The sequence below is a fragment of the Toxorhynchites rutilus genome, chromosome 3 (genome assembly GCF_029784135.1).
Source record: "Toxorhynchites rutilus septentrionalis strain SRP chromosome 3, ASM2978413v1, whole genome shotgun sequence".
Classification (NCBI taxonomy): Eukaryota; Metazoa; Arthropoda; class Insecta; order Diptera; family Culicidae; genus Toxorhynchites; species Toxorhynchites rutilus.
Window position 1 is genome coordinate 42,141,307 of NC_073746.1, and position 22,707 is coordinate 42,164,013.

The 22,707-nt window shown below is 38.8% G+C and overlaps 2 protein-coding genes across 2 annotated transcripts; one reads left to right on the forward strand and one right to left on the reverse strand.

Moving 5' to 3' along the window:
- Positions 1 to 3,571: 3,571 nt before the first annotated feature.
- On the forward strand, positions 3,572 to 4,533 carry LOC129779220 (zinc finger protein 512B-like). Its single transcript, XM_055786573.1, has 2 exons — positions 3,572 to 3,623; positions 3,681 to 4,533. Exons 1-2 carry the CDS (start codon positions 3,618 to 3,620, stop codon positions 4,530 to 4,532), a joined length of 858 nt encoding a protein of 285 aa, XP_055642548.1. The 5' UTR covers positions 3,572 to 3,617; the 3' UTR covers position 4,533.
- A 12,293-nt stretch (positions 4,534 to 16,826) lies between these two features.
- On the reverse strand, positions 16,827 to 17,526 carry LOC129779993 (uncharacterized). The gene is made up of 2 exons (XM_055787826.1): positions 17,443 to 17,526; positions 16,827 to 17,378 (listed from the first exon to the last, which is right to left on the reverse strand). The coding sequence occupies exons 1-2, from the start codon at positions 17,446 to 17,448 to the stop codon at positions 16,938 to 16,940; spliced, it is 447 nt and encodes a 148-aa protein (XP_055643801.1). The 5' UTR covers positions 17,449 to 17,526; the 3' UTR covers positions 16,827 to 16,937.
- Positions 17,527 to 22,707: the final 5,181 nt, after the last annotated feature.

Here is a 22,707-nt window from a genome sequence, read left to right on the forward strand (position 1 = left end):
TGAGCTATGGCAAAACTCAGACGTCTTCCGATGTGAGATGGTGTAAGATTAGGAGCTTTAACCTCTCTAGCCCTCTTTATGCAAGAACTTTTTACCAAAACAAATTATTTCCCGGGAAATATTCGAATTCAAAGATTGCTTTATTTGCATAAACGATTTTCAGATATTCGAAGTTGTTCCAATATTTTCTCGCTTATCCCGATCAGAGAGCTTCGATTTACGTGGAGCTCTCTTCTTCTTACCGTATACTTGATGATTCGCCAAATAATTGAGCACTATTTGATGGGATCGTCCAATCCGACGAGCAAAGTCTCTGATACCAACATTTTCTTAGTGAAATGCATCGATTTGGATTTTTTCTCGAATTTTCACTCGAATATCGGGATTTTCAAAAAAAAAATTTGATGCCAAATGTCTTAAAATTGCATGAACTAGTGTCAACACGAAAAATTTTTTTGTCAAAATTCGACACTCCGGGACTGGGTATTTTTTTTCGGAATACGAGACGAAACGTTTGGTTTTGGGTACAAATAAAAATTGTTTTCTCGATTTTTCATTCGGAACTTGCTGCGAAATGTTGATTTGCCCGATTATATACCCTATGCAAAATATTAGCTCATTCGAACTTCATTTATTAGTGTCACAGACGTTAAAATTTGTGTTTTTTAAAATACGAAAGATACCAAAGGTTCTTTTCAGAACCCCCAACATGTTCATAAAGAGTAAACAGTAAAGTAATCCATTTTTTAAGGTAGATAGGTAGGTATTCACGTAGGAGAAGAAAATAAAACAATATATTTAAAATATATATTTAGCAAAAGCTGTCCCCTTTGTATAGTCCTACGTCACTCCGGTTATGTCTCCGACATAACCCACCCGTCTTTTTACTCTAAATCGTTAGGTGTTACTTTGCAAAACAGCGATTGTGCTAACAATTACCAATTGTGTTAACATTTCAATATCAGAACTGATTGAGACTGAGGAATGAGAATGCGCAAACCAACGAGAAAAAAATCGTGCGAACTCGCTTAGACAAACATATCGTGATTGGAATTGAGAAAATTTTCTGGTATAATACTGAAACTGTGAAATTTGACTATACCAAGCTGATGTGAGAAATTGCAACTTCTTCGCAGAGTATACCTAAAACCATCCGTTTGGAACAAAGCCTATTATGGAAAATTCATGAATTGATTCCGGGAAATGTGACTTGAGGCGAAGCGGAAAATATTGCATTGAATTGTCTCGATTTGCTGGAACCAGGGTTGCCACATTGAATTCTGTAAAATTTACTGAAAAAATCTGTATATCTGTATTATTGGCAAAAAAATCTGTATAAAAAATGGGTATCGAAAAATTAAGGAAAAAAAAGAAAATGAAGATTTATTTTCATTTTGATTTCATTTTTCTTATTTATGAGTTGTTGAAGTAGTATCAATGCAACAAAATAAACCATAAAAATGTTTTCTTCTAATCCTCTGCCAATTTCAATTTAATCTTTTTTCGCCAATTTCATCTTTGAGCCGATACATAATTTTTCGCTTTCAAAATAGAGTCTGTAATTGTGCGGGCCAACCGATTTCCGGACTTTGTTTTGTTTGCATTGTAAAGTGAAAATATTCGCTCAACACACGCTGATGAATGTTATCAAAAAGGATCGACGACCTTAGCAATCGATACAAAAAATTCGACTTTTGACATCCAACAGCTGAGACCAAGTTATATCTGAGTCACTAAATTTTTGCCCCATAAGATTTCTTTTGAATAGCCTGAACTCGTTATCCAAGTATTATTTATTATCTGCTTCAACAAATTGAGGAAATTGGCGTATCAAACCATTAAGGTTTGGTCGCTTGACGAAAATTCGAGGGTTTATCAAGGTCGCTATCAACTCAAATCGCTTTGAAATCTATTTCACGAGTTCAATATAGAAGTCACAACAAATCGAATTGAAGCTCAGCTTCCTAGCTGCATCCAAAACTTTTTCAGCTTCTCCTTCTCGATACCAACGTAAACATCCTCAGGCTTCTTCAGAAAGTCTTCAAAATCTTTCACAACAAGATCAGCAGGAGGGGTCTTCGTAGCCTAATTGGTTGCGTGTCCGCTACTAAGCGAACGATCATGAGCTCATAACTCAGGGCCCCTCAACTGACCATCTTAGTGTGTTAATCTAGCAACCATGTCCACGCAACAATCATCATGTGCCGGTAATCCCAGTCCCTTACCGCTCACATTTTTGGTCTGCTGCATCCGTAATTGGCACTATTAATAACGCAACAAAGGAAGCCTCATATCAACAGTCCCGCTGTGAACAACCCAACTGTGAACATTCGAACAATAGCAATATTATAACGCTGAAAAAAGGCGACATGTGTTGTGCATCGATAGAATAGGAATTATCTTGCGCCTTCACGGCTACTGTATTATAGATAAAAAAAAACAAATGTTTATCGATAGATAGCGATACTCTAACGCCTCAAAATAGTAACAGTTACAAAAGTTACCTTAAGATAAAAAATGTACACGAATGAATTCGGCTCTATTACAGCTGAATTGCTAAATGAGCCTAATAAACTAAACTGTTGGGATAAAAAAAAGGTCAGCATTAGCGAATCGTTGCGCATAGCTTTCAAAACATAAACTACCCAATATGATCACGATAACATACTTGTTTCATTTTTAAGTTCGCAAAATTGAGAACTTTCTGATTGAAAAGTGCAATTGACTTTATTGATGAGCGGTAGAAAAAAAGTTTAGGAACAGAATAATCGGTTTAGTCATAGGATTGTTTAAATGAGTCAATATAAGATTGGCGGATTGATTATGGTCTTACTGAACATGGAACGAAAACCAAAGTTTAAGCTATTCAAAACGCTCAAGATTTCGCTTAACAACTGCCTCCAACGAAAGACATCTCATTGCGTTCAATTTTTTCATCAATTAAGGTAAGGTAAGCTATGTATGCGCTGTAATGAATTCAATATTTAAAATTGAATTAAAAAAAAATCTGTAAATTCTGTATTTTTGTTCAAAATCTGTAATTCTGTATATACAGATTCTGTATCCGAAATTTGGCGAAAAATCTGTAAAATACACAATATTTTGTACATGTGGCAACCCTGGCTGGAACCATTCTGGTAGGAGTAGAAATTACAACTGCTACCATGTTATTCACGATAACAATTATCAAAATAAATCTGTTCTGGAAAAAAAAGTAGATCGCATGTTCTCAGGATGAAATTAATTTTTTTCTTTTATCAACCACAATTTGCAACGTAATTATACCATTCTGTGCGATACACCCAAACGCAACAAATTTGCAATTAGCTCAGGCGATAGCTTTTGGGGTGAAATATTTTAATTGTTTTCCAATTGATCATCGCTTTCAGCGGATAAGCATGCTAGCGCAAAAAGTCCGACAGGTGATACATAAATGCTATAATTACACGCAGAAAGAACGGTAACTTGGTCAACAGTTGTCCGGAGTGGGTGTGTTTCTGGCATCATCATCTTTCAATATAAAAGACGCTGCGAGATCGAGTCGAAACGTTATCATTCTCTTGTGGTCTTTTCATCCACATCATTGGAGCGCAGTTCGATCAGCGGTGGTTTCAAAGATGAAGGTACGCGAAACGCATTCGTGGGTTGATAATCAGCTATTGAGGCAAACTTTTTTGCAGGCGTTCGTAGTGTTGTCTATGGCAGTGGCCATTGCTTCCTGTGCGGCAGTTGACGAGTCTTCGAAGAAGGGCAAGCGTGGTCTCTGGGAGCAGCTGGGCTACGGAGCAGGCGATCACCGTGAGGTCAGACACCTATCCACCACTATCACCAAGAAAATTCCAGTGCCCTATCCGGTCGAGGTGGAAAAGCATATTCCCTATCCGGTGGAGGTCGAGAAAAAGGTTCCGGTTTGGATGGAGAAGAAGGTTCCGGTGTTCATCGAGAAGAGAGTGCCCGTCCACGTGGACCGACCAGTACCATATCCGGTAGAGGTGAAAGTTCCAGTGTACGTCGAGAAGAAGGTTCACGTCGACCGTCCCGTTCCCTATCCGGTCGAGAAGAAAGTTCCGGTGTACATTGAGAAAAGAGTCCCGGTCCACATAGACCGTCCAGTCTACGTGGAGAAAAAGGTCCGCGTTCCGTATCCAGTCGAAGTGAAGGTCCCAGTTGTGGTGGAAAAGAAGGTTCCGGTTCACGTTGACCGTCCGTTCCCAGTGGAGGTGGAAAAGCAAGTCCCAATCCACGTGGATCGCCCTGTGCCCTATCCAGTGGAAGTCGAGAAGAAAGTTCCAGTGCACGTCGATCGACCAGTTCCGTACCCGGTCGAGGTGAAAGTGCCAGTTTTCGTGGAACATAAGGTACCAGTCCACGTTGACCGGCCAGTTCCCTACCCCGTGGAGGTTCCGGTCGTGAAAAAGGAATATGTCGAAGTGCCAAAACCTTATGCAGTTCATTTTGAGAAACCCGTCCCAGTGTACGTTACCAAACACATCACGGTGCACAACAGTGACCGTAAGTCACACTGGTTTTAGCTTGCGGAATGTCCACGTTGTTGAATAGTTGTAATAAATTAATTCTTGAAATCGCTTATGTAACTCATTGCTTTCGCCACCTCATAAGTGTTCATAACAATGCACCATCCTAGTTGAACTGCGCTGACATAACAACTTATGAAAATTGTCCGTAGCACCGGTGAAAATAATCAATTGTGTTGTCAAAAGTTGTTCGATGCCAATCTGTTTCACGTTTTTCAGAACCGACCGTCGCTCAGAGTGGAAAACGTTTTCAAATAATTGGCTCATTTGAATTAATTCGATTCCACTTGACGAGAGGGGAAGTCTCCACGCCAAACCGTACCAAAATAATCGAACGAAAGATCCGCCCCGGTTGGTGGTGGAAATGAAAATTCACTTCTACGTGAAAGGGATTCGGTATGAAAATTTCCATCCTGGTGCGTTCGGTTTCCTTTTGGCCAATCGATGGAAAATATTTTACGCTTCTCACCTGTGTTTTCCGTTGCTCTCGGAGCACCCCCCCCCCCTCCTGTCGAAAGAATAAAACATCATGAAAGGTGTGCGCTTGCATTGATTCGAAAAAAATCATCACCAAAATGTGGTTTCGATTCCGGAGATTCGGCCGTGGCGTTGCGCTATCGAAAATTACAATTTATTTCATCGCCGAGCCGAGTTTGGGAGTGGGCACGGGGAAGGGAAGCGAAGAAGAAAATAAAAACAAAGACCGGCGATGTTGGCAGATGTGTGTGTGTGTGTGTGTGTATACACAATTGATGAATCATAAATAATTAAATTAAAATGACTTTCGTGTCGCGGCGGGTGGATCGTAAAAAATGCCGAATGCAAATTGTTTACAATATTTTTCTTGTGAAAGATCGAAGGTCCGGGCGTGTCAGGTTCTGGTTTTTGTTTGCACAGCACTCAATGTGTGCGCAATTGGTGTGCAAATTTCGAGAAAAACAAAACACGTTGGACGTATTATCGATCCCACCGTTGGAAATTTTCGATCCATACGGTGAATATCCGTAATCTGAGAATCCGAGGCATATTTACCACAACAGAGTCTATACTCAACAGATGTGCGTGGTCTTCGTTTCGTCGTAATGTTCCACCGTGTCAGTATTTGGGGGACTTTGGAAGGTTTGGACTTCTATCCCTCGAAATTTATGAATGCGGAAACAACATCCATAACGCGGGGACGGACCACGGAACCGCCATTCCAGTGCAGTACCCTGCCGTCGTTGTCAGTGGATTCGGATTACAGACTGACTGATTACATACCCGGTGTGTTGTGGGCCTTGGGACGAGCGCGGACCACAGTGAGTGAAACAAATGATGATGATGCACGCAAATATTCGAAATGTGAACCTTACACTCCCACAAACGGGGTTGGTTCAGTGAAAGGATTGGATGGATTGGGATGGATTCCATAGAATCGGACACTCACACCCTAGAAAAATGTATGTATTTACGGACCAGACGAAATGGAATAACGCGCTCACAGTGGAGCTAATTATGATGGTTCTCCAGCTATGTAATAAGTCTGTAATTTGTTGAAATGTGGCACTAATACTCGTAACATTATTGTACCGGTAATATTTGGAATGATTCCAGATCGAAACGATAACAGTCTTAAGGGCGCATAAGCTATTTTTACTAATACCATTTGTTCATTCAGGCTATTTTGTGGAAACATTCTTCACTAAAGTGGAATATTTCAAGAATTAGATGATTGCAGTGTTTCACGCGAAGGAGTATTATCATGCAACTGAATCACTTTGTGTTGCCTTTCATGGTACTCCGGCCATTTTTAACCAAAAACACTATTCAAATGGGTCATTGATTGTCTGTTGCGTTCAGTATTAACTTTCGCTCATAGTAGATCAAACTCTTTTGTAACAAAGGCCTGTTACGCCCTAGCTGCCCGCATGGACTCTGTGGTTCATCTCAGGGTCGGTTCAATCATAGCCTATCTTGGTTAACCCGAGAGGGGGTTAGAAAAAGGGAAAACACACGTGTCTCTATAGTTTTACGACAGCAATTTATTATATTTTGACGTAGAACTACGTCTTACAGGAAGGGTGCCAAATCAGAAAACAGGTCACATTTTTCATGAAATAAAGTTAACGTTAATAACTGTTTTCACTGTGAACGAGTTCTCGTGATTTGCATACCAATCGAATCGGAAATTCTCTAAGATTTGTTTGATATGATATACATTACAATTCGCTGATCTCTAAATGGTTTAAATTCATGAAAACTGGAGGAACTTCCTTCTTTCCCACACATTTGTTCTGCCGATTTGTGTGCTAGCCCTACCCGTGTTTCGAATGATTATAACTCGAACATTTCTTAACAGATCGGAAAGATGTTTGCTCCAATTGATAGGAAATATTTCTACGCGTCTCATTAATAAAATATTATTTTTCATAAGGTGAACAATTGAATAACTGTAAAATGTTAAGCGTTAAGGCCGTTTTATATTATCAGGCACGTAGCGTAAACGGCACGTACCGACACCGGCAGACAAATACATGATGTATTCATATCATCAGGCATAGCAACTTCTCTGTACGGACCGGCAGCGCAGACGGAGCGGAGAAATGCTACTGGTGATTGAACCGATGTCGTACCGAAGAGCGACGAACGCACCCACACCACGAACTTCGACGTTGGGTTTGTATGTATGGTGCTACTCGCCCATGTAGTTCGTGCCCGGCACCGGCAAAATATTCTTTTCGAGAATTCCTTCATGCATTTGTCTGAAGCGTGCTGTGTATGCCCGGAGCCGTTCCGCTATATATATGCATGCACATTTGAAACACACGCAATAATATTTGTCTTGCATGAAACGTGCCGTGCCGGTTACGCTACGTGCCTGATAATATAATATTACCTTTATTCAAACGCCCTAACTGTCAATTTTGATTAGTCCGGTTTACGGTTTCCCCAACACAGACTTCAATGTCGATATCGAAATCTGCTCTTCAAATATACATGTAAGTCGGGGATATTTTTGTTACCACCAAGTTGTGTTTCCCTAACAAGGACTTCAAAATTAATGTACCTGGGGGAATTCGCTTTGCAAATACATGCTTGTCAGGGCTTTTGTACTCGCTTGTCGTTGTGCAGACCGGAATATGTTTCCCTAAAACGTACTTTTAAACTGAGAAACCAGGGAAAATCGTCGACGAGACAAGAAGTTGGAACCTGACTCGTGGAAAGCACAGGTCCTCACTATCTGTTGCGCAACCGATGGCAAAGCGATACAATTTTCGCTACAGAACTTCATCCGGAAACGGGGTCTTTTGAGCGGTGGAAAATGGGAAGGAACGTTCACTTTCTCTTTTCCGTGGAATGTATTTAGATGTATACTGATATCACCACTGTTTCTGAGTCCCTTCTGTCCGGTGGTTCAAGCTTAAGTGCCCCAGTCGATCATGGCGGAACTTTCTAAAACCCGCCATATCTTTTTCGGGTCGAGTTACACCGCCTGTGTTACAATTTTACCAACTGTTGCGACGTGTATTTCGTCGTGTAGTGTTGTCTTGGCTGATTATTAACCTGGGTTTGTGTTGTGTTGACTCTGTGCCGTCATTTTAATCTATATACCTTTTCGAATTCTTTTTAATATTTGTTTTATAATCCTCTTAGATTTTTTTTTATTTTAGGTAAGTGTTTGTTTTTAAATATCCTATATCGTTTATTGAATACTGGTGTATTTTCCTCTGTTGTTATATTCACTATGTGTCCGGGGAAGAAACAGAACCTCGAACAATCCGAACGAACAAAGTGACTTGTCACACTTTTGAGCCTATCAAGCACAGAGTATTGTCTTCCATAGCGATTTGGACATGCAACGTCGCTTTTAGGCTTAGTATTCCCGAAATAAATCCACTTTTCGTTGCCAATCGGATGAAGAAATTACTTCTTTTTGTATCTGGCGAGCAGCATGTTATTTTTCGGTTTTTCTGCTGCCTTTCATTTACCTCAATTGAAATTAATTTTCTGATCTTCAGATTCTTTCCCATGACCTTCAAACGTATGGAGATGGTTCATTGAGTTACATTCAATTGGTCCTTGAATTGTTGTTACGTTTGAGTGTCATCTTCATCTTCCTATAGACTTACAGATCACAGTCCTCGAGTTTTTTTTAAACTTCGATAAATGTTCACAGTGATTTCACAGAAGTATTCTTTAAATGGTAGAAGAAAATTAATGCTGACTGCAAACCGTACATTTCAAGCACATAATGTTCAATGTGTTCGTGTGTTTCTCCGTCATTCTGTTCATGCATTCTCTCCGACACGCAGAGATGCCAATCAAATTTTTGAAAAAGCTAGAAAACTAAAAAAAACTGGCAAAAAACTGGAATTGTTTTTTTTTAACTTTTTTCTAATTTTGCTTATATCTATTAATAAAAATGGAAGCCCAAATGTGTTGGTAAGCGTAAAACTCGAGGAAGGAATAGTTCAATTTGAGTTATCTATATTTCGTTGTATTCGTCTCTTCCCGTAGATCTATATGGCGGAGAGAAAAATCGGAAAATTCGGAAAATTGAATTCCCATATGTTCTACAATAAGCTAAGCGTTGTTAGTCCATTTGATGTTGGCGCTAACGAAATTGATTTTTATTCAAAAAAGTGGAAAAGGATTTTAAGACGGAATAACGCATTCCTGTATCTTCTATCTATATAAACTAAAATGGAAGGCCAAATGTGTTGGTGTGCCATAAACCCGAGGAAGGAATGATCCGAGAGATGTCTTTATTTTGTAATATTCTCTGTATCAAACATGTATTCCATGCAACGGAGAAACATGTTATTTCCAAATGCTTGAAGAATCTTGAACGAAAATTGTGTCTGAAAATAATTTTATATTAAAATGAGTTTTTGTAGAAGTACTAGACAATTTATAGTAAAAGGAAATTGTAAAGGGTTAAAGGGTAAATAAAGAGTTAAGTGATTGGACTCACTAACGTTCACTTAGTAAGAAAACGTGGATGTATTCAAATAAAAAAATCTATTTTGGGCGGGATGAAGTTCGTCGGGTCAACTAGTTAGGAATAAAAAAATAGGATGTACATTGACAGTGCCAATATGTAGGTACTTGCGTATTGACGTCACCGGAGCGTATTTTTCATTGTGAAATTCATTATTTTTTACTTAATGTTTTTCGCAATGAAATTTTTTTTGAGGCCAATGTTGGGGCCGCCTTGGTTCTTTATCCTTGGTAGATGGGGATTTCGTCCACCATTACATTAACATCAGAATAAATTTTATTTGCAAAAAACAAATTCATGAAAATTTGCTTCCTTTCTATGGCATTAGTCATCAATTATCGTCATGTTGGTGATCAAAGGATCATTAAATTAAATCATTTTAGAACATGATTGTAGAGTGCAGTATAAAAACTTATCGAATCGGTCTTCAATTCAGTTACGGCGTTGTCTGAACTTTTACAAACATTCATTGATCAACATTCCAGTTGCGGCACTTGCGTAAACATTATCCAAACTGACATAATTTTCCTGATCGAACTGTACGTTGTTCAGATAAATTTCATATAGTCTGTCTCAAAAAAGCGTTCTGAATAATCTTGAAATGCTCGAATGCAAAGTAAATAATTCCGGACTTTCGCTTTAAAAAATCTGTTAATATTGTTCATAGAATATCGTCAAAAGAGTCATTTAAACTGTCATAGATCGATCTTACTCGGATCACCATTCAGAATCCAAATCCAAAATAAATTTTGAGTGGTTTATAACGTTCCAATATATGTTTATCAAAACTTTCTAATGGAAGCCAAAGCGTGGCTGATGATTTTCAAGGGTTTCAATTTAAAGAGAGTTTATATTTCAGCAAACTTACTAATTTGTAAAGGACTACAGCTGAGACAGGAGTAGATGTCCTTACATAGCTGCTCTATTTTCTCAGGCATGTATTTATATACATATTATGCACACAGGGTCCTACTATGGAAAACACCTTTTAGTGTGAACAAGTCTGGGCCATGGAGTGTATCTTACTTCCAAAAGAACGTGTGTGTGATCAACACTAACGACTTCTTCGGTAAAACGTCAGTCTGGAAGAATCGATAATGCTTCTTTCAATCTGATTAATATCCTAGCTGGATTCAAAATGACAGGTTGCTGTCCATCCTCAAGAAATGTTTTCTTTTGGAAAAGGATTTTGAATGCTCAAATGATTTCACCTACTGGAGCGGAGGTAGCAACTGACTCATCGGGTAATACAACAATGCTGCAAAACTTTGCGTCTACAGCACAGATAGATTTTACTTTGGCAACTTTGTCCCCGGAAAATGTTGAACCTTTTCCAAAAACTTCACCGCGGAAAAGCACCACTCGAAAACGGAAGAAAGCAAAATCAAGAATTTTTACTGACTCTCATAACAAGCAGTTTCCTTTCAAACAAATACTGATAAACAGAAAAGTGCAAAATGTGCTGGAAATAAGAGGAAACGGAAGTAATTGTTGGTAAACATAAATATTTTATTTTGTTTTTCGTTGTCCGAAAGTGTCCTAGGATTGTCCGAAACTGCCCCATAAATGGGGCACATTCGGACAAAAAGGCAATTTTGAAAAATTCGAATAAACCATTCGTAATCGCATCAACGCACACCTCTAACACGCTCATATGATACATTGATGTCCAAATGACAACCAGGATGAATTCAGGATTTTTTTTAAATTTACAAAAAATATTAAAAATCAAGGGAAAAAAAGTGCCCAAATGTACCCCCCTCTCCCCTACTTAGTTGAGATTTCTATGCCAAATAACACGCCTCGAATGCATTCCTCTAGAATACGCGTGACCACAGTGCAAATCGAAGGAAAGTTCTTTGACGAAAAATTCTCCCGATCAGAACGGGAATCGAACACGAACCCCCGGCATGTTAGGTGTGACGCTAACCACTCGGCTACGGGAGCACATAAATTGCTAACTTGCTTTGTGAAATTTTGATATTTTAAAATGCTAATCATCACTCGCTGGCTGGAGCGAGGCTAGCATGAAAATCCTAAACGGATCTTTTTAACACTCACACCAGAGGTAAGGTCGGAACATTTGTGAATATACTCTCTGCTTTGCTTCTCCGCATCAGTGCTCTGCTCTGCACTAACCTTGGTTTGTACACATTCTGAGAACGCATTATAAAAGTGAAATTGTTTATATGGTAGCAATACAGGAACCAGCGGATTGTCGCAGCAAAGTCAGTATATATTGCTTCTTATGGTTTGAACGTAGAACTACGTCCTTCGGTAAGACTGCAGAAACAGAAATCTAGCCACGTTTGTTATGAAATAGTTCTAACGTTAGTAACTATTTTGCTGCGAATGGATTTCGATAATTTGCATATTAATCGCATCGGAAATTTTCTTAGATTTATTTGATACTAGCCGACCCGGCAAACTTCGTCCTAAATCGAACAATTCCTTTCTCGAGTTTTGCTCTTATCAACACATTCTACGATATATTTTTATTTATATAGATAGAACAAGATATAGGAGTGAAGAGGAAGAGTGCCATTTCCACATCTAAACAAAGATCAATTTCGTTAGCGCAAACATCAAATTGACTAATAACGCTTATCTCGATGTAATTGAAGAACATATGGGGACAGAATTTTTCGAATTTTCCCATTTTCCTTCAGAGTTTTCCGAAAATGTTCAATTGCCATGTTTGGTTGAACTATGTGTAATATTTTTATGCGACCCATTCTTCTTTTCAGAGAAGAGAGGAGAGATCATAGAAACATTTCTCGTATCCAAAAACCCTCACATCCCTAATTTGACTCCATTTGCTTGATTAGCTCTCGAGTTATGCAGAAATTTGTGTTTCATTTGTATGGCAGCCCCCCTTTCCTTAGAGAGGCGGTTATTGTGTCGAACCACAATAGAAACAACTCCCTAAAATCTCCATATGCCAAATTTGGATCAATTTGCTTGATTAGTTCTCGATTTATGCAGCCCCTCCTTAGGGAGGGGGAGGAGTGTCGTAGCACCATAGGAACATTTATTGTTCCCTAAATCCTCCACATGCCGAATTTGGTTTGATTTGCTTAATTAGTTATGCAAACCCGCCTCCCCTCTTCATTTGCACGGTAGCGTAGAAAGAGGGGAGGAAAGTCGAACCTCCATAGAAACTTTTATCGAGGCTAAAAATTAGTGTTTCATTTGTATGGCAGCCCCCCTTGGAGAGGTGGGAGGGTCTCATATTATCATCAAAACCTTCTCCGGCCCCAAAAACCCTACATACAAATTTTCTCGTCGATCGGTTCAGTAATTTCCGAGTTTTTAAAAATCCAATAAATTCTGCACAAGGATAATTTTTGCATCGATTTCAAAAAAGTGCCAAAAACAGGATTTTTATAGTGCTTTAGAAAATCTACTGTAATTCTGCAAATACCACAATAAGTCCTAATATTTGCAGACAAGCTTGTAGCCTAGTGTATTTCCTAAACATCTGTGAACGTTTTATATTGATACGTTTAGCCGTTTTTCTAGCCGATTTTTCAAAGTTTGGAGTAAATTAGAGTAGCATTTTATCGCAAATCGTACCGAAAGTATAAAATCATACGCGACTCTCAGAACTTTCGTTTCCATGCCTTTATAGGTACAAATATTGCAAGTGATGATACTTACACATCTTCATACGCATTTCCATACATACAAGCACTCTTCACCCACAAACTCATAAAGACGAAAGTTACGAATCGTTCATTCTGAGAGTCGCGTATGATTTTATACTTCCGGTACGATTTGCGATTAAATGCTTCTCTAATTTACTCCAAACTTTGAAAAAACGGCTAAACGTATGTTACTATCGTAACGAAGAAAAGATGTATTCCAAATTTTTAAAATGTTTATTTTATCACACAAATTAAATAATTCCTCTCAAATGAGGGTCAGTTCATTAATCGTCTCTTATTTGATATAGTATCTCTTACATTTAGTATTTCTTTGTCGTTTACACAATCGTCTTTTGGTCTCCTCAACTAATTCAATTGATTAATCACTGCGCATCCCATCGATATACTTTAATTTTTCACGAAGATACAGCATGTCAAAAATCACTTAATATTCCCGACGTCGCACTCTGTTCCTCTGTTTTTTTTTGTCGAGTGTATATATATATATATATATATATATATATATATATATATATATATATATATATATATATATATATATATATATATATATATATATATATATATATATATATATATATATATATATATATATATATATATATATATATATATATATATATATATAATATGTATTTACTGAAAATGTGTTCAAGGTGATATATACTTGAACACATTTTCAGTAAATACATATTTAAAGTTCACAAAAAATATAAAAATCTTGTTTATATTTGATAATCTTACATGTTATTCATCACTGCTCTTCCAAGGGAAATTAATTCCGACCAGCACGATACCCACATCAAAATTTATTTCAACTGCAATGGGTTGAATTGGTTAAAATTGTAAGCATTCCCATTTTCCATACATTTGTTCTGTCCATTTGTGTGCTTACCTACCCGTACCGTCAATAACGAGCAACTAATGCATCAGTGATGGATTTTTCTGTATACCACTGCGAATCAGTCGTGCGTTAAAATGTACGCTCGAATTGCAAATGCAGAGAACAATTATTGTAACATGTGAACTGTGGAGAAAGTAAATATTGAAATTTAAGCTTCGCTCGATATGAACCAGAGCGTATAAACTGAGCGCTTGCGATTTCCGTTAGGCAGCTTCGCTCCTGCAGGGAGCAGATGGCATCACCTAAAGGGTGTGTCACATCAAATTGCATCACGGAAAAAACGCTGTAGAAATTCGCCCAGTAGACCGATCCTTTTGAAAATTTTAGACAGTAAAATAAAAACTATTAAACAACTTTTGGCATTTTCTTTTTATTCTTACTTCGAGCCCAAGCCCGTATGCTCGCAACTTCCTCTTTACCCCGTCCATAAGGTTCTGTACAACGTCAGGTTGTAGTTTTTATTTTTGAACAGAAATCCATTTTCTCTTGAAGTCCGCCTCCGATTTGACAACTTTTGGGTTCTTCCGGAGTGCCTGCTTCATAATCGCCCAATATTTCTCTATTGGGCGAAGCTCCGGCGCGTTGGGCGGGTTCATTTCTTTTGGCACGAAGGTGACCCCGTTGGCTTCGTACCACTCCAACACGTCCTTTGAATAGTGGCACGAAGCGAGATCCGGCCAGAAGATGGTCGGGCCCTCGTGCTGCTTCAATAGTGGTAGTAAGCGCTTCTGTAGGCACTCCTTAAGGTAAACCTGCCCGTTTACCGTGCCGGTCATCACGAAGGGGGCGCTCCGCTTTCCGCAAGAGCAGATTGCTTGCCACATCATGTACTTTTTGGCAAACTTGGATAGTTTCTGCTTGAGAATCTCCTCCGGAACGCTGAATTTGTCCTCTGCGGAGAAGAACAACAGGCCCGGCAGCTGACGAAAGTCCGCTTTGACGTAGGTTTCGTCGTCCATTACCAGGCAATGCGGCGTCGTCAGCATTTCGGTGTACAGCTTCCGGGCTCGCGTCTTCCCCACCATGTTTTGCCTTTCGTCGCGGTTAGGAGCCTTCTGAACCTTGTATGTACGCAGGACCTTCCGCTGCTTGGTCCGCTGGACGAATGAACTTGACAAATTCAGCTTATTGGCGACATCCCGGACCGAACTTCTCGGATCACGTCTAAACTGCTGAACTACGCGCTTGTGATCTTTTTCACTGACGGAGCATCCATTCTTGCCGTTCTTCACATTCCGGTCGATGGTTAGGTTCTCGAAGTATCGTTTTAGTACTCTGCTGACCGTGGATTGGACGATTCCCAGCATCTTACGGATGTCCCGATGTGACAACTCCGGATTCTCGAAATGAGTGCACAGGATTAATTCACGACACCCTTTTTCGTTCGACGACATTTTTCCAAATTTACGAAAAATTGACAGTGAAGCATGGCCAACGTGATCTATACACTCTTATCTGATTATAAGCGAAAGCTGAAGATATAATTCCTAAAAATTAAATTTCTACAGCGTTTTTTCCGTGATGCAATTTGATGTGACACACCCTTTAGGAGGGTCGATAGTGTGTTGTGAATGATATCGCCGAGCATTATTTCGTAATTTCGTGTTCCAAGGAGGAACTTGAGGAAAGATCGGTATTCATGACATCTGGTGAAGAGCGCACGTGCATTTTCGCATCACACGCATACATTGTTGTTGTTTTTATGCATTTCCAAATGCAAATTGAATTGGTTTAGTTTTTTTGTTTATTGGAAATTTGAAATAACGATCGTGGTGAAACAAACATGTAACGCTTACAACATCAGTGTATCACCATCTTGCATATTATTCTCGGGAGGGAAAGAATGATGTATGATTCAATAGTCAGCTCATTCCAGAAAACTACACAAACCATCGGTTTCAGGGCCACACATTTATGCCGTTGAAGCAGTTTGTGTGGCCCTGAAACCGATGGGTTTTTTGCATCGAATCGATACTGGCGATGAAATGTGAGTCCATTACGATAATCTCAAACGTCGGGTAACTTATGGATACCCCGGCCATGCATCAACATCGACAGCTGCGCGGAATATTTACGGCCAGAAGGTTATGCTGTCTATTTGGTTGGTCCAGCTGGGTGTGGTGTACTATAAGCTGCGAAAACCGAATGAAACCATTACGGAGGACCTCTACCGACGACAATTGATGCGTTTGAGCCGTGCACTGAAGGAAAAACGACCACAATACGAGCAAAGACACGATAAAGTTATTTTGCAGCACGACAATGCTGGACATGAACTCCAATATGTAACCTATCAACTTAAGAATAACGATAAGCTTGGACAACCCCAAAGATACGGTTCTCATGTCTATAACTGGAACGGTTTTCGTTATTTAGACGGGAAGCTGTTCACCATGGAATGAGTGTACAACCTCCATAACGCTCTCTCATAATCTGGCCTAGCACCAACGAAATTCAAATTTTCCGCAGAAGATAGAAAAGGCCGAACAAATTTATTGAAATGAGCATCTTTGCGAAATTATTTAAGGTTCTTCGTAACCACTCAAACTGTCTGAAAGCTATCGTTACTGTTGACGAGACGTGGTGTTCAGCTCGCAGTACAAAGTAATGAACTTTTGTACATCTTCAGAATGTGATCAAGAACCATGGGATATTTTTCGAAATTTCGTCAGGTATCTTACTTTATTTAACATTCAACTAAAATTATTTAGTCTGGGATGGACAATGGATTCCTCAAATCCAATTGTCGACAACTTATTTTGCCGATGATCGCATAGGGAATTAAAACATAGGAAAATCAACGAACTTTGATTTCCCTAGAACTAACGTTGTTACAAAATTACATGTTCTTAGAACAGTCCCCAGCCTTTGTTGTTGAGTTCCTTGACTCGCACGGTCACCGCCACTGGCTTCTCGACGACCACCTTCTTGTGGACGTACACCGGAACTGGTCGCTCGACGTGAACTGCATATGGCCTCTGCACCTCAATGTATTCATTGTGAACGATTGGCACCTGCTTCTCGACTGTGTATGGAACTGGCCGATCAACGTGAACGGAAAGTTTCTTCTCGGTCTCCACGGAGTAGGAGTGCGCTTCATCTGGCTCAACGGAAGCATCCTCCTTTTCATCCGGAACATTACCTCTGATCGATGTGGATAGTTTGCTGGCTTGGCGATAGCTCTCCTGGTGTTCGAGGTGGACATCGCCGTGTTCAGGTTCCCAGTGCTGGTGCTCGTCGATGGCAGCACAGGCTCCGATCGCAAGGATCATGGTAAACACGAGGAAGGCCTGGGTGATTCAAGCAATGATTATCAGCAGTTTTCCCGTTACAATTGTGGAGTGATTGATTTACCTTCATCTTTTTGCTGCTGCCTTAGGTTAATTGAACGATAAGCTGACGGACTGAACTTTACCAATGGAATGATCACAAATGAATGTTTGTTTAGCTAGCCGACCGGCTAGCTTTTATCTAAGTCTATTGTTATCACTTTCGTTCCGCTCCAACCGCGAAATGTTTAAGTCATTTTGGCCATCATCATTCGCTGAACAAAGGACGGTTTTAATTTGTTGACTCTGCGGGAAAATGTGGTGCGCTATTGGCAGAGTAATCGATTATATCATCCGGCGAATGATAACGAGACAATAAATTATCAGTGTAGCTGCTATTTTTCCGGTCCGTTTTTCTGCTCGAAACAAGTTACATCCTCATGTAACAATCGACGCACATTTTTATGGGACAGTTCGTTGCGAAACTGTTACACAAAATGAATGCGCCAACCGGGGATTTCGAGAATTGTTGTTTGAAAAACTTGTCAAATATCTATACCGTTGTAAAACATCATATTGTTCAAGTACTGATCGACCTATTTAAGGAAGATCAATTAATACATTGGTGAAATTCAAGCTTCCATAATTATATGCAATTTTACATCAAAACACAAGCTGATTCGGCGATCCCACTTACCACTTACATAATAAGAAATAATTATTAGCATCTACCTAGTCTATCTAGTGATTGAGACAACTTCATTAGTTATATCATTATTTGTTTATGTATCTTTTAACATTAAAACAACAATTTAACGGAAAAAAATAATAATTAGAATAGTTACAAGCTGAAGTGACGGGGTTGAAACAAATTGTTCCATGGCGTACACGATTCCTCCCCTTCTCGTTATCTGATACAAAAAAACGAACAGATTCTGAGTTAGTAAAGATGCCGCTATCGCTACCAGTTTCGAGAAAAACGCGCTTGGAACTAATTGTTATGGCCGTAGGGTAACACGGGGTGAGTTGGACATAAGGGGTGATTTGGACCACCCCTTTATCTCAAAAAGTACGGCTCAACTTGGATTTTTTATAATGTCATTTTTTTATTATTGAACCGTATGTAACTAACGTAAAAAACCTTTGGTAAAATTCGACAGGTGGAAGGAAACGGTAGCATGAACACAACAAGCACTTTGATTGTCAAAAAATGTGATTTTTCCGATCGTTGTTTTAAGGTTTTTTCCCGTTGATTAAACAAACTTTTCGAGTATTGTGCAGTAAAATTCTGTTCGCCTGCAGAAGAGGAACAATTTGATGCAGCGAAACTGTAAGTTTGATAACAATAAAGGAAATTAATTGCATTTTTTTTAATGATCAAGCATTACTGATTGAGAGAAAACAAGTGTAGCTCACTATACAATGTGACATTTTTTAGACCGTATTGGTTTGGAAATATTAAGCGAATTGCTTAGGTGGTCCAAATTCCCCCCTTTTCCACTACTAGATTAGAAACCACATCACTTAAGTGGACGCTGGCAAATAATGGAAATTTCGAAAGTCCTTTCTAGGGTATATTCTTGAATGTCAAAACTTCAGAAATATGAATAAAAGACTTTGCTTTTTTTCAAATTTCTAGACAAGAATACAGCCTTAAGGGGGGACCCCTGTCTGGAAGGTCGGAAAATAATAAATTTTCGTGGATTTTTTTCGAATGTTACGATCAAAGTGAAGTGTTCGTGTATTTTGGTTATAAATGAAAAAATGAAAAATGATAAAATGATTTTTTGATCGGTGAACTTTGGAAAATCATAACTCGACAACGAAAAACAACGTCTTTCTGGCCTTTGGATACGTTATGTAAAAATTATCCAATTTAAGTCAAAAATGCACCGTTTTGTCCGCAAACTTGTTGCCATTTAGAAGGCAACTTCATTAACCCCCCATTATAAAACCCCCCTCCTTATTTGCAAAAAAAAAAACTCAGACAGCCAGTTTTCGCAAGCCTCTTTTGAGGCCAACTTAGTATCACCAAGAGCGTTTTGCATGGACAGGAAGAGATGATAATCACTTGGAGACAGGTCCGGACTATACGGTGGGTGCAATAGGACATCCCATCCGAGCTCCCGTAGCTTCTGGCGGGTCATCAAAGATGTGTGAGGCCGAGCGTTGTCCTGATGGAAAACAACACCATTCCTATTGATCATTTCTGGCCGCTTCTGGTCAATCGACTGCTTCAAACGGTCAAGCTGCTCACAGTAGAGAACCGAGTTGAGGGTCTGGCCATAGTTGAGCAGCTCATAGTGGATGATTCCCTTACAATCTCACCAAACACACAGCAAAACCTTCCTGACCGTCAACCCAGGCTTGGCGATGGTTTGGGCCGACTTCGACCACGACTTTTTTCGCTTTAGGTTGTCGTACGTGATCCACTTTTCATCACCAGTCACCATCTTCTTCAAAAATGGGTCGAGTTCGTTCCGTTTCAGCAGTGCATCGCAGGCGTTGATTCGGTCTAAAAGATTTTTTTGCGTCAACTCTTGTGGCACCCATACATCCAGCTTTTTTTGGAATCCAATCTTCTGCAAATGGTTCCAAACGGTTTTATGGTCTATACCTAGTTCCTGGCCAATCGAGCGAGTGCTCACATGCCGGTCTACTTGGATGATTTCGACGATTTTATCGATTTCCACGACGATTGGCCTACCAGTACGGGGTGTATCTTCGACAGCCACTACACCAGAACGAAATCGATCAAACCAACGCTGTGCTGTGCGAATCGTTACAGAGACTTGAGACTGAAAAGGACAATCACAACACTGTCAAAACGACACTTGTAGCACAGATTGTCGTCTTTAAATAGCAGTATAGTATCGAGATGGAAAATGGAAGGTGGGAAGATTTTTTAAATCTGTGACGTCACAGATTTTGTTTATGTATGTTACTTTTCTTATAATAGTCCAATCCATAGGAAAAGTGTTGTTATTAAAAGTAACAATAAGCAAATGAAATGAACGAACTAGTTTTTTTTTTCCTAAATCAATGCTAGCGTTAAAAATCATAAGGGCCCGACATTTTAACAGAAACTAAAATTTCAGTATTTTTGAAGTGTTCCAGACTTAATTTTAATTCAATTTTACTTCTCGTTACGTCGACCAAAAACGTAAACGAACAAAGTCAGTGTCACACAATCATTTGTTCCTTTGACGGATAAACATTTGACAGTGCATGGTAAATAAGGTTGCAAGTTTATTTCATGTAAAATGAACTTGAAAAATAAATTTAATTGACTCCGTATGACTTAGATTGAGACGAAAAGTTTTCTGCTTGAGCCTTAGTTTTAGACGACTGAAGTTTTCAGCAACCTAATTGTGAAAAAAGTATTTCCAATTGCTGACAAAAGTAAAACTTCCATGAAGTTGCTCTAGAATCCAAACATAGTAGACATTAGAATACTATTTCTGAAATCAAAGAAAAAAGTAAACATTTTAGTTCGTGATATGTTCTGTTTTTTTTTTTTTTTTTTGTTCAGAATTCGAAAAATATGATTTGGAAATCTGTAATTAGCTTCTGTACATCCTTTTTCAACGCTATCCGTTGACATATTCAATTTTGTACCATTTGAGTAACTGACTGGTATGCCTGGTATGTGAACTTCCTATCTTCCTGGCTACTAACACAATCAAAGTTCAACACAACCAAAACCCGTGAATCTTCCCACCTTCTATTCTTCATCTCGGTATAGTATGACCCGATGCGATATGTACAACACAAGATATGTTTAAGTGTTGCCATATATTGACAATATACGACATTTCTTTTCCCAAACCTAATATAACTCTTGGTTCCTAAACCATGTCAAATTACGAAGAAGCGATACAATCAATAATTACGAAATCAAAATTCATTTTTTGCGAGTGTAATAGTTTTTTTTAAAGAAGAATGTAAATTCCGCTATTGTCATCAGTCCAGATAAAACACCAGCAGGAGTGCACGTGTATTGATTCAATGATTCGAATTAATATTTATGAAAATGTGGTTACGAGTGACGGAACAAACGAGAGAGCTCGATGGAAATTATTTTTAAAGTAGGACAGCGTCTATCTACACTCATTTTTTTCTGAGATTCCAGAGATATGTAAGAAATCGGTTGAATTAAAGTATATAGTGTAGAGTACAATAACTATCTTCATTCATAAAACTGGCCATTTCAACTTTATTGTTGTGTTCAGGCGCGAAACATTTAAAAACCTAAAATTCCAGTGTTTCATAACTATAGAACCAGATGGAAAAACTATCACTTATTTACAAAATTACCGCAAATTTAACATAAATTACGATGAGTTTCTAATTCGTAGGTCATCTTTAGTTCTCAAACAGTTCAAATAACCCATTCGGGGTGGTTACTACCAAGCTGCGCCATGTTATAGTGGGTATCTCGTTTAAGCTCTTCAAATCACTCATACTGCTGGTAAGCTGCATCTACTATTCGTCCGATCACTCCTCATAAGTTCCTGACAGGATTTTGATTTGGTAAACAAGTTGACCAGTCCAGAATATGAATTCCCCTATTCATTAAACCATGCCTTAAACCTTCCAGATTTTGACGTAGGATTACGTCTTTCGGGAACATATTGGGGTACAAATTGAAAATCGAAAATCGAGCACATCGTGAAAATTGTCCAATTTCAAACGCTTACTGCTCAGTCATTTCATGATGGATTGATGAAATTTCTGCGTCAATCGATTTCGACACTCCATAACTTTTTTTATATTGAATAAAATAATATATGTCATGAAACTAACCATCGAACAATTGAAAAATATCAACCCCTATCCTAACGGAAATACTGACTGACTGGTCGAAATTGACGACACATGCGGCGTTTCCCTAACAGTGACATCAAAACCAAGGTGCTCGGGGAAATCGGCATCGCAAATATATGCAAGTCGGAGGCATTTTTATATTGCAAGTAAGGTGAGTGATACAATTAATTCTAGCAAATTAAATTTAAATTTGGAACTTCAATGTTGATTGCTTCGTGAAATTTCATATCAATGACCGATCGTGTACTGTGAAAAATTTAGCACAAGTGTAAGTGTAAAATTGTATATGGTAGTAATTGTGTTAAAAATTACTTGATATATAAAACGGTTTATTTCAATTTTCATAAATGAAAACCAAGGTGTGTTCCCGCTCGAGAACGGGTCGTTCGGTTTGAGTTGTCTGTTTTGTGTGTTTATTTTCAAATATTAGAAAAAGTGATTTCCCATATGCTCTACTTATAGTATTAGGTGTTGTTAGTGCAATTAAAATTCACACTGTGTTGAATAAACACTCAGAAAGTAA